General features: G+C 36.1%; 2 protein-coding genes across 3 annotated transcripts; both read left to right on the top strand.

Annotated features, from left to right (window-relative positions):
* The first annotated feature begins 171 nt into the window (after positions 1 to 171).
* LOC135678260 (uncharacterized) lies at positions 172 to 5,144 on the top strand. Its single transcript, XM_065190849.1, has 6 exons — positions 172 to 535; positions 1,333 to 1,492; positions 2,565 to 2,752; positions 3,209 to 3,332; positions 4,371 to 4,501; positions 4,659 to 5,144. Exons 1-6 carry the CDS (start codon positions 302 to 304, stop codon positions 4,788 to 4,790), a joined length of 969 nt encoding a protein of 322 aa, XP_065046921.1. The 5' UTR covers positions 172 to 301; the 3' UTR covers positions 4,791 to 5,144.
* Positions 5,145 to 6,117: 973 nt separating this feature from the next.
* LOC135678257 (single-strand DNA endonuclease 1-like) lies at positions 6,118 to 16,441 on the top strand. 2 transcript variants are annotated; one of them, XM_065190847.1, is made up of 14 exons: positions 6,118 to 6,273; positions 6,363 to 6,520; positions 8,906 to 8,964; positions 9,050 to 9,183; positions 10,891 to 10,942; positions 11,014 to 11,086; positions 11,218 to 11,291; positions 12,933 to 12,992; positions 13,130 to 13,301; positions 14,695 to 14,791; positions 14,986 to 15,068; positions 15,219 to 15,319; positions 15,405 to 15,535; positions 15,994 to 16,441. In XM_065190847.1, exons 1-14 carry the CDS (start codon positions 6,206 to 6,208, stop codon positions 16,382 to 16,384), a joined length of 1,653 nt encoding a protein of 550 aa, XP_065046919.1. In that variant the 5' UTR covers positions 6,118 to 6,205; the 3' UTR covers positions 16,385 to 16,441. The 2 variants fall into 2 exon arrangements, with proteins under 2 accessions (XP_065046919.1, XP_065046918.1); XM_065190846.1 differs by having other exon boundaries at positions 14,692 to 14,791.
* Positions 16,442 to 16,655: the final 214 nt, after the last annotated feature.

The following is a 16,655-nucleotide window of genomic DNA, read 5'->3' as shown; positions in this document are numbered from 1 at the left end:
TATTTTATTTGATTTAATTAAATTAAATATTTTTAATTGAATCATAATATATTTCATCAAAATTTATTTTTGTCTAATTTAAATAATAAAAGTAATGATGCGGGAGTGCTCAATCTGTCCTCGTCGGAAAATATAAATACCTTCGTACTCATCTCCGTTTTTTTTCTATCTACTGTCAGGGTCGGGTCGCCGTAGGTACACATACCGCGCGTATAATTGACATCACTACTTCCGAACCCGCGATCCAATCGGAGGCGCGAAGCGATCTCCGAAGCATCTGCGGGAGGAGCGGACGCAGAGAATGGCGGAGGCGAGGAAACGAGTGCTGGTGGTGGGCGGCAGCGGATACTTGGGACAGCACCTCCTCCAGGGCTTCTCGCGAGACGCCGGATCGGAGCGGTACGCCCTAGCGTTCACCCACCACCGTCCGAGCCCTCCCGCGGAACTCGTCGATGCTGTCTCTCCGGTGCGCCCCTTCCGTGTCGACCTGCGGACCGGCGACGGCTTCGATGCCATCTCCACCGCCTTTGGCCAGGTCAGACGTTCTTCGCATCGATGCTCCCTTGGCCGTCATCTTAGATCCTTGCACGTAAAAATCAGCAGAAGAATATGTCTAATTTCAGTAGAACGATTCGATTACTTAGGGAGTTCCATCAGGTTTCGGGCGATGCAGATTGTTCCTCCTCGAGGGCTTCAAATTAGACGACCAGTTGTCTCTTTCAAATCTCTCGAAGTTAATGTTGTTTACTTGATGTTGTACATCCTCTAACTAGACCTGTAATTAGCAGTATTTCTTGCTTCGGTCTACTTCTGAACATCTTGGGTTCTTCGTCTGTCTTTCTCATCAGCACAAAGAATCTTCCCCATTGTGATCTTTGCCAATGCAGCATGTGAAGTTGGTCACTGAAGAAACCGTGATTGTTTGTGGAGCCAAAGGCGCCGTGAAAATAGACATCCGGTTCTTGAAGTGCAGCATTCGTGTCAGCTGTAGGAGGAATGCATATTTCTCTTTTGCTGGATATCTGTTTTGGGTCTTTATGTTGTTATCAAAATATGTTTAGTCCAGGGAATTGTATTATCTGCAGCCATCACTTTCCTATGTGATTCTCATTGACATGATTTGTTTCACCATGCATAGTTCACCTGCAAGATAACCTGATTGAATTAAACCATGTGCTTAGGTTTAGCTGTCCGGTATCTGCCTTCATACAGAAAAAGTGAACAGATTTAGAGAACAGAAGCCTCATTTATTTCCTGATTTATTATGAAAAATAGACTTGATGAGTTGACTCTTTATTTAAATTAACTTTGTTTAAACTCCATACCTTTCAGCCAGATGTTGTTGTTAATTGTGCCGCACTATCTGTTCCTCGTACTTGTGAAATGGATCCTGCAGCTGCCATGTCTATTAACCTGCCATCTTCCCTTGTATACTGGCTATCGAGCTTCAAGAATAACAACTCTCTTTTAATTCATCTTTCAACAGATCAAGGTAAGCTAATTTATGTTTCTTTTACTGTGAATCATTATTTGTGAAACATGTGCTTCACATGTCTGTTTATTTGTGAAATATATGTGTACTCAACCAAGTGATGCTTCAAATGTATATTATATGTCGGCTCTTTATGCACGAAAAATGTGCTCCATGAAAAATAATTCCAAAGGCCTAGACAAAATGAAATGGTAGGTGAAACTTGTTGGCCTGACTTGTAAAATGGTGTAAAATCCCATCTATGATTTGATAACTTTGGGAACTTGGATGAAAGGTTTGTATTATTTGCATGAAAGATTGGGATTTGTTAAGTTAGTCCATGAGGTAGTCATCGTTAAGAATTTGGCTGACTTGGCAGAATATGCTATCCAATTGTACTTTTCTACGATCCGGAGTTAATTAGAAACAAAAACCATGAATGCTTAATGTTCATGACATTGTAACTTCAATGCAACAATTGTCTTACTGTTATTGTTTGTAGACCAAAATTTTTCTTTCAAATGAAGGCACCAGTCAATACTGACTGATATTTGAAACAATAAATAAAGTCTGACACCAATCTATACGGTTAGGTAGTGGTCCTTGCTCAGATCAATAAATATCTGATGGTACTTACCAGTTTGACTGCTATATGATACTCGGATTTTTCATAGCACTGGCTGGACAATCTTACTTATTTACAGTATACTGTTTCTTTTGTATCTTTGATGTCATCTAAATTTGAACTTTTCTTGAACGCCTTTCGTAATTTTTTCTTTGATCTATCATTGTACCCTGGTCTAACCAACCTTAGATATTTGGCCCCAAGTATAACAAGGTGTTCGCTCTAAATGATAGTTAAATTGTTGAATTTTATGCTGAACAAAGTGACACTTGTACTAATTTTGCTGATTCAATAGTTTTCTTTATCATTTTCTTTGATCATTATGCATCATGTTTGTTTTGTGATTGCTTCGAGATGGAGACTTTGCTTTGCGACTTTTACTTTCCGTTTTCTTTGTGCCTTTAGATAACTGATTCTTTCATGCAGGTATTAAGTATTTAATCTAATGTGGCTTCACTGAACTAACAGTTTATGAAGGTATGAGATCATTTTACAAAGAAGATGATGAAGCTCTTCCTGTAAATATGTATGGAAAAACAAAAATTGCTGCAGAGAAGCATATAATTGCAAACTGTTCAAACTATGCGATCCTGCGGAGTAGTATAATATATGGCCCACAGACAATTTCACCTGTTACTAAGTCACTTCCAATTCAGGTGAGCATTTGGTATATCCAAGTCACCTTCCAACCATATGTAACAAGTAAATGTGGTGAAAAAAGTATGAGAACTCAAGATTTCTTAGAACCTTGGCTATTGAGCTTAATTATGATAAATGGATGTCATGACAAGCTCATGATGTTGAAACAAGATCTACATCTCAAGATTAGATCTAGATCTAGAGTGTCTCTTTAACTAGAACTAGATCATGATGTTCAAACCTGTTGCATTACCTGTTTCACTGTGATAGTTTATAACACCCAATTATTGCATTACCACCTTATGATTAAGCCAACATTGCCTAGATGACTGCTCTTCGTAACCCTATAGTTCTAGAACATATTGTGAACTATATTTATAAATTTGTTCCCTAGTTATCATGATCTAATGGAAGTTAACATAAATTCCTTTTTTTTCCTTCTTCTGACAAATACTAGTGTCTTCTCCATGCAGTGGATTGATAGTGCCCTTAAGCAAGGTCAAGAAGTTGAATTTTTTCATGATGAGTTCCGCTGCCCCGTGTATGTCAAGGATGTGGCCAATGTTATAATAGCTTTGAGCAAAAAGTGGATATCAGGTTGCACTTTTCAGCTTGTCTTCTGTTTTTTGCTAAAGGATCTCTAAAGAAAATTATGTATTTCTAAATGTTGACTGGTTATGGAGAAGATATATTTTACTCTTATCAAAGAAAAGTATAACAGAAGAAACAAAACTATGGTGTCTTGTCCAAAGGCCTATAATTATGTTGTGATTCTTGATAATGTGCTTTGTGAAGTTTAGCATTCTCCAAAATCATTCAGAAGTTGAATAACTCTCTTTGACATAAAACCAATGTCCTGCTCGGGTAAATTCATTTGTAATTTTCACTATCTTAAGGTCTAGGATTCCTTTAAACCAAACTGATCCTTTCCATCCTTTTCAAGAAATTCACACACAGTGGAACAGCCAGGTGAAGTGAAAAGAAAATTATACTGCTTAGAGTGCTTTGTCAGAAATTAAAATATTTCTAAACTACTAAATCCATAGTTTGTGAACAGAAATGGAAATAAATGGTACACCTTGTAACAGAGATGTAATGTTGTACGTTGTTAATATTTTCGTACTCAGAATTACAAATAATGAGAACTATGATGTTTGGGGTTGGACGCAGAGCATTCTCTTATTTGAAGGTTATTGGATTATTTTTTAGTTTTGTGTATTTGCTTTGCAATAAAATTTGATGTTTGGTCACTGTTGTTAGCTTTTGTAGTTAGTTTAGTTTAAACTGCAGTTGTCTGGTGTGTCTTGGTTGGAGGGAACTTTTGTTGTAAATATGAGCTTGATGTAAAGATTTAATTAGTGTGCATTCGATGATTAAGCTCATCTCCTGTGCCTCGACTATTCGGGTTTATGTAGCTTTCCTAACTACAAATTCCAGTCCATTACTTATCCTGGTTTGCACATTTAATATACTGATACTGTCTTTATTTTGGCTTTTCTATTCTTTGTTTGGTTCTCCTATGTCGTGTTGGAGTTACATAAATGCTTTGTCTTTACAAGAAACAGGCTTTCGAGATTGGCATCAAGTCTTCAGATCTAAGTTGAGATTAACATTTGTTTGTTTCTCTCGTTTCAGATGGTAAGCAAATGCAGTTGCTTCTGAATGTGGGTGGACCAAATAGAGTGTCAAGGTTCCAAATGGCTGAGACAGTTGCAAGGATTAGAGGATACAACCATTCCTTGATCAAGTCAGTGTCGGCATCTTCAGTAAGTCTTTCACTTCAACATTTATCTACTTCGATCATGAAATGATTCTAATTTTCTGCCTATATGGTATCTTGATAGTTCTTAAATTCTCATATTTTTTGCTTTAATATGATGCCTCAAGTTCTAATCTGATTCGATGAACACATTTTCCTTGTAGGTCAACCGTGGAGTTATATCCCCAGCCGACATCTCTATGGACATCAGCATATTGATTCGGGTGCTTGGTATTAATCCCTGCTCTTTCGAAGATGGAGTCAGATCAACACTCGAAATCAGCGACAGTTCTTGATGGGAAATGCCTCTACCTCTGCCTTTTCCCTTGTTGCGATAGTAGCGCTCTTCTTGATATCATTGAAAGATGGAGGTCTAGTTTCCTTTGTTGCTGTTCTACTATTGTTGTTCTTGATATCATTGAAAGATGGAGTCAGATCCACACTCGGAATCAGTGACAGTTCTTGATGGGAAATGCCTTTATCTCTGCCTTTTCCCTTGTCGCGATAGTAGCGCTCTTCTTGATATCATTGAAAGCTGGAGGTCTAGTTTCCTTTGTTGTTGTTCTAACTTCCATTTGTAGGAGCAACTTATGATCTTCATATGGGCACAGTATACAGAAGACACATATGACTTATTATTATCTTTTTAATATCTCGCTCTTTATATTTGAAAAATTTACATTGGCATATTTACAATTATAAAAGTAAAATATTTAATTTTATCTATCATAATATCGTCGGTATAGATATAACACTTGACAACATATATGGAATTATCAATTTTGCTAATAATGAAATAATCATTTTAGGTCTTAATTAAAAGGTGGAAGAAATTGATCATTGGCTTAGGGTTTTTTTCCCTAAATTGATTTCTTAACATTTAGGGCAATGCTTATTTATAATATGATAATGTTAAGTAGTTTTAAATTTTAAGAGATCAATTTGGGGAAGAAATCAATCTTGCCGTTGCTTAAGCCAATGATCTTTTTATACCTTTTAATTAATTTTTAAAATGATTAATTTATCATTGATAAAATAAATAATTTTACACGTGTTAACATGTCGGTTAAATATTTTATAAATATTTTATTTTTATAATTATAATGATGTGAATGTAAATTTTTTAAATTTAAAGATTGAAATACTAAAGGGGTTTAACTACTGAGGATAAATTTTTATTACAATGCTATGATATTTATTACACATTTGATCATATAATTAGGTTAATCTAATCTACATTGGATGGTACCCGCGTAACTTCGATTGCACGTGCCTGCACGTGAGCTCTATCCATCAGTGAGAGCCATGGGTCCTACACGGGGTGACCCATCGATCTCAGGACAGGTAACCGCCTGGGTTCAGTAAATTTTCTTTTCGGACATCAGGGATTAAATCAGAGGAATTCTTTGGACACCCGCATTAAGAAGCCCAGAAAAGATACCTGGATCACGTTAACCATCGAACCCATCGATCTCACCATCGACCGTGGATCTTATTGGTACGAGAAATTCTTCCCATTGGGTTTCCAGCTGGGGTGCCTCAGCACCAACCGCGAAAACCAAGTGGATCACCAGGGTTACTTTGGTCATTGTAATTATCGTGAAAGGGTTTCACCTCTATTTGAACTCCGACTTGATGTTCCCTCTTCTTCCCCAACGGATCGATCTCCGTTCTTCCCGATCCATGCGAGCTATCGTACCTTCGATCCGAGATGGGGGTCAAGAACTTGTGGGACATCTTGGAATCGTGCAAGAAAACCCTCCCCCTTCACCACCTTCAGTGAGTACAGCTTCCCCGTCAGTTTAATCCCACTGTGGTGCTCTTTGTTGCCATTGCCGATCTCGAGAGAACGTTTCTTTCTTCCGCAGGAACAGGAGGCTGTGCGTGGATCTCTCTTGCTGGCTGATCCAGTTCCAGAATGCCGGACGCTTGCCGGCATGCTCGAAGGAGAAGATCTATCTTCGCAATCTCTTCCACCGTCTCAGAGCCCTAATATCCCTCAACTGTAGCCTCATCCTAGTCACAGGTCCTTGGTGTTTCTTATCCTCTGTCCATGTTCTTGTTTCTTGTCCGTTTAAAATGGCCGATGTCATTTGATTTTTCTATAACATCCTCTGGTGCTTTTAGTTTCCGCTTTTTCTTTTTTCCTTTTTCTTCTTTTCTCTCTGCAGGGCTCCTGGACAGCTCTCTGCGTGCAGTGATCGGAACACCTTCAGTCATTAGTTAGGATTTGATTTTTCTTTTTGCCTTTTGTGGATTCTTATGAAGGCACATATTTTAGCGCAATAAAGATTTCAAATTGCCATCTTAAACGCTCATATATATATATATATATATATATATATATATATATATGTATAATGGATCATTTGATTGGTCACTAGTCAGTCAAGAGAGAACTAGTTATAGATTACATATTGTAGTTAGTTATCTTTAGCATCTCGGTTCTTACACTTTAAAAAAATTATATCGACATCCTTATAGTTACGAAAGTGAAACATCTAGGTCCATTTACCATAACGTTGTCGATTTTACCAATGAAAACACGAAAACAAAGAGCGAAAAGATAATCTTAATGTTCAAGTTGGTGATAGCGGACGATGTCGGTGGTGACGGATGACGGTGTTACTAGGAACCACGGGTGGTTGTTGTGGATGAGGAGAACGGCGACGAGAGGTGAAGGTCGTTTTGTATCTGCGTTGGCATCGATGCAGTTTCTAAGCGACGAAAAGGCTATCGATGTAGATGTCGAGCAGCGTTGCTCTGCATTTGTGTCGGCAACTGCTTCGGTGTCGACGCAGATGTAGAGCGGCCCTCACCTCTCGTCGCCACTCTCTTCATCCACAACAGCCACCCGTGGTCCCTAGCGGCGCCGTTGTCGGCCACCACCGACGCTGTCTGCCATCACCAACTAGAATGTTAAAATTAATTTTTTTTCCTTTGTTTTCGTGTTTTCGTTAGTAAAACCGATGATGTTAGGGTAAATGAGCCTAGATGTTTCACTTTCGTAACTATAGGGATGTCAATGTAACTTTTTAAAGTATACGAACCGAGATGCTAAGGTAGCTAACTACAGGGGGTAATATGTAATTAGCCCGTCAAGAGATTAAATTTTTTGTGAATTCTTAGTGGGCTCATGCCTTCATTTTAGCATGATTTCGAATTGCATTTTCAAATTTTTTTTGTTTCTTTTTTCTATGATGTACCGCTTGAGTGGTCACTAGCCAATTATCGATTGTGTAAATTCTATTTACAACCAAAAGTATTTGCATCGTAATTGATAATGTTTAACTAAAATTGCAGTGCTCTTGACTAAAGCTCAAATGAAAGCAGCTTTGAGTAACTATGATTATGTGAAAGTACCGTCACCCTCAATGCTTTGTCAATCAATCCTTTTGCGTAGAATTAAATCTTGTTCAATACAAAAGCACCTACTGTTTATTTTATCTCGCACTGGAAACTTGTAATCTTGATATGCTTCAATTAGATCTTCCTTGTTCATATTTTTACTTGATGTTAGATGAGTTTCCTTGTTGTCCTATAGAATCATAGCATCGATGATTGAAACAAGATACATAAAAGTGTTTTAAAAATAAAACAGAAAGAAGAAAATGACGAGGAAGAGGAATTGAAGGGACTGAAGTAAAGTTATTCGAAAATGAAATTTCTCCCTATTGATTTCTGTTTGGGCTAATTGATTAATTTGAATGTTTATATTTGTATAGGTAACATTAAAAAAAAGTTTCAATCATAATTTATGTTGTTTTGTATGGAAAGTTATCTTGGAAGTGGTAAGCTTAACACAGTAATGTTGCTTTACATCGTGGAATCTCTTTTGCATCTTCACAGTTTTTTTAGATTCGCTGTTCCAACTTGTTTGTTAGTGGTTTCAAATGGCTTTGAGCTTTGTTGGACTCTTCTATTTCCACTGATTAAGCATATAATGGGCTAAAGGAAGGCCAAGTAATTTACACGCTCAGAGCAATTTCACAAAAGAAAGCAAAGAAACAACCAATTAACTATTGAATCTACTGAGCAGTATAAAGTATCACCAATTGTTTTTTGTTTAATTTTTTTTGTTATTTTTGGTGCAAATGCAGTAACATTATATAAATTTGTAGCTGATTGAAAAATGCTTGGAAAGAAGAAATGGATAATTATCTGAGATGCCAGTAGTGTTAGACAAAATGTGCCAACTTATATGGTTCTTATTCTTTGTTAAAAAATGTGCATTTTGGATGTATTTGTTCTGCACCTAGTTACTGGTTTTAATCATACCTTTTGAGATTTAAACTTCAATACTGTCTGTCTTAAATGTGAATAAACTACATATGCATGTATGTTTAAACACATCATCAGATAAGCATTTCAAGCATATACTAAACTTCTATTCACATTTTGCATTTTGTAGATGGGTCAATTCCTTCCATTAAATTGTCCACTTATAGACGGCGGTTGGGTTTGTGTGAGGTTGACTCTCTTTATAGAATACCTTGCCTGCCTAGAAGATTATGCCATATATTTTCTTGAGAAGGTAGGAATTTTGGTGCATCAGGTTATACAATACGACACAAACTCCCAACCGATGCCATCAGTTTCGCTCCGTAGAAACATGGGTTCTGAATTCTCATGTATGATAAAGGAAGCAAAAGTTCTTGGAACAGCTCTTGGGGTCCCCTTCTTAGATGGGTATATCTCTTTTTGCTTTCTGTTTGATGCCTTGTCACATGAGCCACCCACCAGAATAGTCTTTTATCATGTTTAGATTTTTCTAGTCTTTTAGGTTCACACATGAGCACTCAGAAAAGGTCAGTTGTAGAAGTCAACTTATTTGACACTTCTATTTACTGCCAAGCAGTGTCTCTATGATCTTGCTACAATCTAACTTCTCAATTTGCTTCCTGAGTACAGAATTTCTTTGTCTAAGTGTCATTCTCCCTTCCTTCTTGTTTGGGTTGTCTCTTACACCAATTGTATTTTGTATGACTGGCTTAAGCTACACTTGAAACATGTAATTTCCAAAATAACTTCTTTTATATATACTATCGAAATTTTCCCACCAGCAGAGTACTTCTGAAAGCAGGCATCATTTGGTTCCAGAATGAGATAATTCACAAAAGGATAAAAAAAATAAAAATTCGGTTAATTAACAAAACTTTGTTGTTTTGAATGGAAAATTATAAATATATAGTTCCAAACTGGTTTTCTCGTGGTTTCCTTTTGCTTTTGTTCACAATTTCCTGATGTTTCCTGTTTCTTATATTTGAAAATTATATCACACCTTACATTTTTCTAATTTTGCATGTTTCGCTGGTTACCTTTATTTTGAAATTGCAATATGTTTTTAGACCTATTTATGAACCATTGAATTTACTGGAAGCTATGAATATTACCATTGAGCTAAAAATAGTTCTTAATGAGAGCCCATGTTTCATTTATTCAACACAACGGCCACAGAAAAGGTTCTGAATGGGACTTGCATTTGTTCTGCAAACTTAACTTTGGTCTGGAAAATCTTGATCCAACTCTTTGGCCTGGAATTCCACACAGTGCACTGAATACTGAGCATCTCTTTGCCCCTCTTGTCTTTCGCCCTAGTCTCTCTTATAGGTTGAATGCATTTGATCATCAGGCAGCCAGATGTAAGCATTTCAACAACTTCCGTTATCATATCTGTTTGTCTTTGTCTTTCCTTTTTCTTTCTCTCCGTCTCATGAATAGGTTGATGCATCCCTCTTTTTATAATTCTCTGCACCTTTTCTTCTCTTTTGGCTTTCATAAGATCTCATGACCAACCTGACATTGACAATGCTTGATTTATTTCTAACCTGATCTTCAACCTAAATCTTATGATTGGATGCGGTCGATGATAAAAATAATAACCATAAAGATCCATGATCAAATGCCTAGCTCGAATTTAGGTTTTCTGGTCAAGTTAGTTCAAGTTGGCTTACACAGATTCTACAACAAAGCCCAGGTTGGGCATGGCTTCTTGTCTAACCTGACTCAACCTGCCTTCTTTTAAATTCATGTATACCTGCTACTAGTCTTACAAGCTGGTGGATGATATTTTTATATTATTTGTGAATTCCATTCTGTTTCCTAGATCACTGTATAACTAAAAAAATAAATTGTTCTAGCTATTATGATTGAAGGTTATTTACTTAGATGGGCAACTTTCAAAGACACATACAATATATGTTCAAGAAGTATAAACTATTTTGTTGAACTTGATTACTGAATATTGAGGGTATTACAGACTCATGGTATTAAAACTCTTAATTATAAAATGTAAAAAAAAAACTTTAAACTATTTCCTAAGCAGCTAAGCAGGTAGCTATACTTATTTGCCAAAACACTTTCTGATTGTTACAAATTTATTTTTATGTTAACCAGACTAGAGGAAGCCGAAGCACAATGTGCATTGCTGAATGTTGAATCCTTATGTGTAAGTGAAAATGGCTGTATATATTTGAACTAATTGATAAATAAATGTCTGCTGAGTGATATAATTGTCAGGATGGATGCTTCAGTACTGATTCTGATATATTCCTTTTTGGAGCTAGGACAGTATATAGAGATATTTTTCTTGGTGAGTTCATGATCTGACAAAAGCATGCTCTGAAAATACATAATAAATTGAATGCCATGGAAATTCAAATTTACTTTAGATTTCTCATCCCCGTCGTTCTGGGATTGCTGATTATGCTTTATATGAACTAGGCGAGGGAAGCTATGTTACCTGTTATGAAATGGAAGACATAGAGCGACAACTTGGATTTGGAAGGAATTCGCTGGTAAGTTGCATTTCTTGACTGTTGAACTGAAACTATATGGTTCGTGCATTGATTTTATTTTACCCACACATTAAGGAGTAACCTTATTTGACTTAACTGTTATTGTGAGGTGCATGTGTGTTGCTTATTAAAATATTCAAAAACATATTATAAGTAATTCTTTTTCAAAGAATAAATAGATAATTATATGGTTAAATAGAAATATTATGGAAACATAAATTTTAAGTTATTTTAGAGACAAGATACATGAATTGTACATGGATAATGGTACCAAGATAAATAATAATGGATATAATTAAAATAAGAAAGGAGCATTAATCCCAATTATGCATACTACATATGCAGCTGCATGGACATGTGCAGCTGCTGTATGGTTACACCATGTATTGAGGCTATGCAGAATGTCATATGCATATGCTGCTGTTAAGACATCACACTTATGCAGATTACATATGAAGCTGCATGGATACACCATGTATTGAGGCCATGCAGAATGTCATATGCATATGCTGTTGCGAAGACATCACACATATGCAGCTGCATGGACATGTGCAGCTGCTGCGTGGTTACACCATGTATTGAGGCCATGCAGAATGTCATATGCATATGCTTCTGCACAGACATCACTTTAGAGCTTAAAAAAACATAAACAAAAAGAAAAGGTTTGTGTATTTTGCAAGGTATACAGTTTCGAATAATACTGCCCGGTATGGGCAGTATGTACTGGTCCAACAGTATATTGGGCGGAATGCTTAACATCGCTCCGTATCATATCGACCGTTACCGCTCGGTAACAGTGCTCTAACGGTCAAATTGATCGTTGGAGCCCTTTCTCATAGGTTTTTAAACTCTTCTTCTCTCCTATTTCATTCCATTCCATTTCACTCTCATACTCTCTTAAGCTATCTCAAACTCTTTTTTTCTCACATTTGCGCTCTCCTAAACTATACAAAACAACGATTTATGAATTGAATCGAGGCTAATTTGGGAAGATTAAGAGGAAGAACTTTCTAATCAAGAATTATGTATTCTTGTTCTTTAATTAGAGGTATGTATTCTTTTTTTTTATTTTCAGGTATTTTCGGATGATTTGACACCTAAATTAGGTGTACCGCTCGGTACACGGTATCGTACGATACCGAGCCAAGCTTGAAACACTGGTACGGTACGGTATTTCAATCCTTGATATTTTGGAGGGTGTTAAACTTTCATTCTATTCAGAAAGTGAAGTGAATTCTTGGTGAAATAGGAACGATTCTACTGGGAACAAACAGGCTGGAGACTCTTGTGATCTTGTCCATGAAAAAAACTAATAAATAAAGTTCAAATTGTACACATTTCTTGATAGGAAATGCATATAGCAAAAACAGCAGATTAAATGAGTTATTCATGTCTAAAAAGTAGATTAAAAGATTTCATTCATGTCTCTACTCTTCTCACATATTGAGATGTATATATGTATGCATCTAACTGAGGTCATGTTTCTTTTAAATATCTCATGTGTCAGTGTTAGTTGTGTTGTTTACCAGTTACTGTTGTTTTTCTTGGTTTTTATCGTCTTTCATGTTATCAGACCTTTTCTTCGTTTCATTTTAATCCTTCTCATTTGTGTGTGATGGGTTTCACAACCATGATCTTCAGATTTCTCTCGCTCTTCTACTCGGCAGTGACTATTCTCAGAGAGTTCATGGGTTTGGGCCTGTAAGTAACATATTTTATGAACTTCTAGAACATTTTTAATTTGAAGTGTTGTACTGTTGTTTGATCTTTGCTTTCATTCAGTTGTGTGCTTCGTTTTAAGATGGGTTGTTCAACAGTTTCTGATTTTGAGTACACAGGAATCAGCATGCCGGATTGTTAAATCTCTTGGAGATGACTCTGTCCTCCATCAATTTATTTCTGAGGGATTGAAGATAGCAAGAGTTTATAAAGGAAGAAAGAAGATAACAAAGGAACTTAGGTCTAATGTGAACAATGAGAACAAACATGGCAACCAACAAAGTGTTTGTGGTGAGTTTTAGAAAGGCACCTGCCTGAATTTTCCATTTTATCATTAGATGACCCTGCTTTACTGTGCTTATGCTAAGAGTATTTATAGACAATTATTATCTCACAGCAGTAAATGAATAAGTTCTTTTGAATACATATGTAAGCTTGTATTCTGTTTAAGAAGCTGCTTACAATAGGTATGAGTGTGGCATTGAGAAAGAAAAGCCTTTGGATGTTACAGCTAGTTTTAGTGAAATATGATGCTAAAAAGTCTGTGTTTTGTTATGTTTTGAAATAAAAACGTACTAGGTATCAGTTTGTGTTGAGAAAATCTTCTGATTTCTATGTTTAAATATAAGGATCAATTCGTAATAGGAAGATATATTGTCAAGCAGGGTGGATCATGAATTTGTATATAACTTTTTGTATCTTAAAACTGTAATTTATATATTTACTTTTCCTTTTTTTGTTCTTGTTGAAGAAAATGACATCTGTGTATCTCTTGCTCATGTTAAGACAGTTGGACTACATATATGGCGAAGCATGTTAAGTTTTTAGGTTGGATTGCAATATACATGCTCCATGCTCATGCAATGAATTGATGTAGGATAAGTCTACTATCATTGATTAATTCACCAACATTACTGGTACACTTATTTGTGCTTATTTTTTACTAATGTCGATTGATCCCAGTACTACTTTTCTTGTATGCTTATCTGTGTTTGTTTTTACTTGTACACTTGCTTGTGGTTGTTCTAACTGTGGGTAATTGGCATTCTTTGACGACGTATTGTCCTCCTCTTTGATCTCTTTTGGTCCGTTATGAAACATAACATGTTATGGTAAATTTATGCATTTGTTACAACAGAAGGATTACTATTATTTTGCAATTTGATCTTTCAATTAGTGGGGTTTCTAAATTACATTCCATTTTATATACTCTTTGATAGGATTTCGCATCTCATAGAAGTTGAAGAAGTAAGATAATATTTTAATTTCAGCTAGAGCTCTAGCTAGAATTTCATAATCTGGCATACCTACTGATAATTGTGATGCTGGTACTTCTAGACCGGAGGAATCATTTAGGAGATTCTATTTGTATTGTGTGAACCCATCATTCAGCATTTGTCTAAATACTGAAGGATATATATATATATATATATATATATATATATATATATATATATATATATATATATATATATATTGTGATGTTGAATTGTTAGCCATAATGTTGGATTTTAGTTGTATTTTAGTCCCATATTTTGTCCAGTTAATTTCTTTCTCATTTGGTTATGAGTGCCGATCTGCTACAGGATCTAATACTTAGTATCCTTTCTTGCTATTCTGAAAAGAAAATGCAGTGTTAACACTTCCTCATTCATATGTTTTTTAATTAAAATTCCCATAGCAGAAGCACAGAATGCAGAATCAGATGGTCAATACCTGGATGTTATCAATGCTTTTCTGAAGCCAAAATGTCATTCAGCTGATTCTGAAGCAGTGAAAAGGTACAGACTAAATAAGAAACTGTTTTCCTTTGAAATTTTATTACTGTGATATGTTAAAACTTTGTGCTTTAAGCATATCTATTTGTGTTCAAATTTGATGCATAACTTCCGCATGTAAAAATATTTTTCCCATATTGCACGATGGTTTACAATATTTATTCTGTTTAACCTATTGGATCATCGTTTTCTTGCAGGGTTTGCACCCAACATCCTTTCCAACGTGTGCAACTTCATCATGTCTGTGAGAAGTATTTTGGTTGGAGCCCTGATAAAACAGGTTAATAAACCTTGATTAATTTCCTTTACTCTAGTCATCTAGTCTAAATGATATTAAATCTTCGTAATCAAACCAGAATTGATGTGAGCAGTGTGCTCATTATACAGATAAACATGCACCATCTTTTCTAATGATCTATTCTTTTTGCAGACCAATATATCCTCCCCAAGATTGCTGAAAGAGATCTTAGGCGGTTTGCTAATCTACGTTCCACATCATCTGAGTTAGGAGCAAGAATTCCTTTACACATGGTACTTATACACACTAATTTTTTAGTCGAATAAAGTTAATGCACTGCCTAAACTTTTCTAACACTCTTTCTACCTTTTTTCATAGATGCCAGTTCCTTGCCCTGTCTCTGCTATAGTAAAACTGAGAAAAGTGCAAGGACAGGACCACTATGAGGTTTCTTGGCAAGGCATTGATGGGCTTGGGAACTCCATTGTCCCTGCTGATTTGATTGAGAGGTAACATGGTTATCTTTGGTTTCTTAAATATGCTTTTGACAGAACATTTTTGTGCACTGGGAAGATAATGATTTAGCAAGCATTATCCTGATAAACGTAGCTGCCAAGTTCTTCATGACATTTTTGAAGTTTCAGGTCGCTTTCTCTACATAAACTTCTCTAGATATTTTTTAGCTTTGTGATGCTATGCTTGAAGTCATGCTATGCTGATCGGTGAACTTGGTTCTAGCTCGACAAATATAATTGTTTCTCAGCACTCATGTTGTGTGGAAATTTGTGTGGGACTAAATTAAGCGATACTCAGTTGGCTATAACATTGAGAATTAATCTCTGTTATCAATGTAAATTTGGAATATTAAAAAAAAATAGGTGAAAATATAACTTGTGAATTTAGTCTTGCTAAATGCTTTTTGATCCACGGTACACATCCTTTCTCAACTCTTTTCATGTATGATCAGTGCTTGCCCGGAAAGAATTGCTGAATACATGGAAAAGAAAGCTGAAGTAAAGCAGCAGAATAGAAAGCCAAGAAGATTGACTAAAGCTCTGGTAAATCAGATCGATCTCCAGCTCCAAGGCCTGTTGCTCAGTATCGAATCACAAAGTAAAACCCTTCCTGAAACAGCCAATTGTCTGCCACCACCGAGTGCAGCCCCTGAGGTCATCGACCTCTGCAGTCCTTCCCCACCACTCCGCGCCTGTCAGGTTGCCAAATACCAGAAGTCTATTGACATTCATGTGAATGTAATCGACATACATGAGTCAGACAATGATGCATCCCCTGAGCATGAGAGGAAGGCAAGAGAGCTTAGATTATTTATCGACAGTATTAGAGAAGATCTTTATTAGAACTTTCACCAAGTGTGTTTGTTGTATTGTAATACCATAAGTTGCCATTGTCTCTAATCAGCAAATTCTTGGTGCTAAAAGCTAGATTTATTATCCACTAATGTTTTTTCTTTCTTTTAAGGCAGGTGCATCAGCCTGCAGCTTAAAACCACTAATCGACTTGATGGGTAGTTCTGTTCGTGTGATCTCAATTCTCTACAAGGAGGTGATGAAACTATTAGCCGGCTGGAACACAAGTATTTACCATCTCAAATTTCTTTTTAACTGTTTT

Source organism: Musa acuminata, chromosome BXJ1-7 (assembly GCF_036884655.1).
Source record: "Musa acuminata AAA Group cultivar baxijiao chromosome BXJ1-7, Cavendish_Baxijiao_AAA, whole genome shotgun sequence".
Classification (NCBI taxonomy): domain Eukaryota; kingdom Viridiplantae; phylum Streptophyta; class Magnoliopsida; order Zingiberales; family Musaceae; genus Musa; species Musa acuminata.
This window is presented reverse-complemented; position numbering and strand designations above follow the sequence as displayed.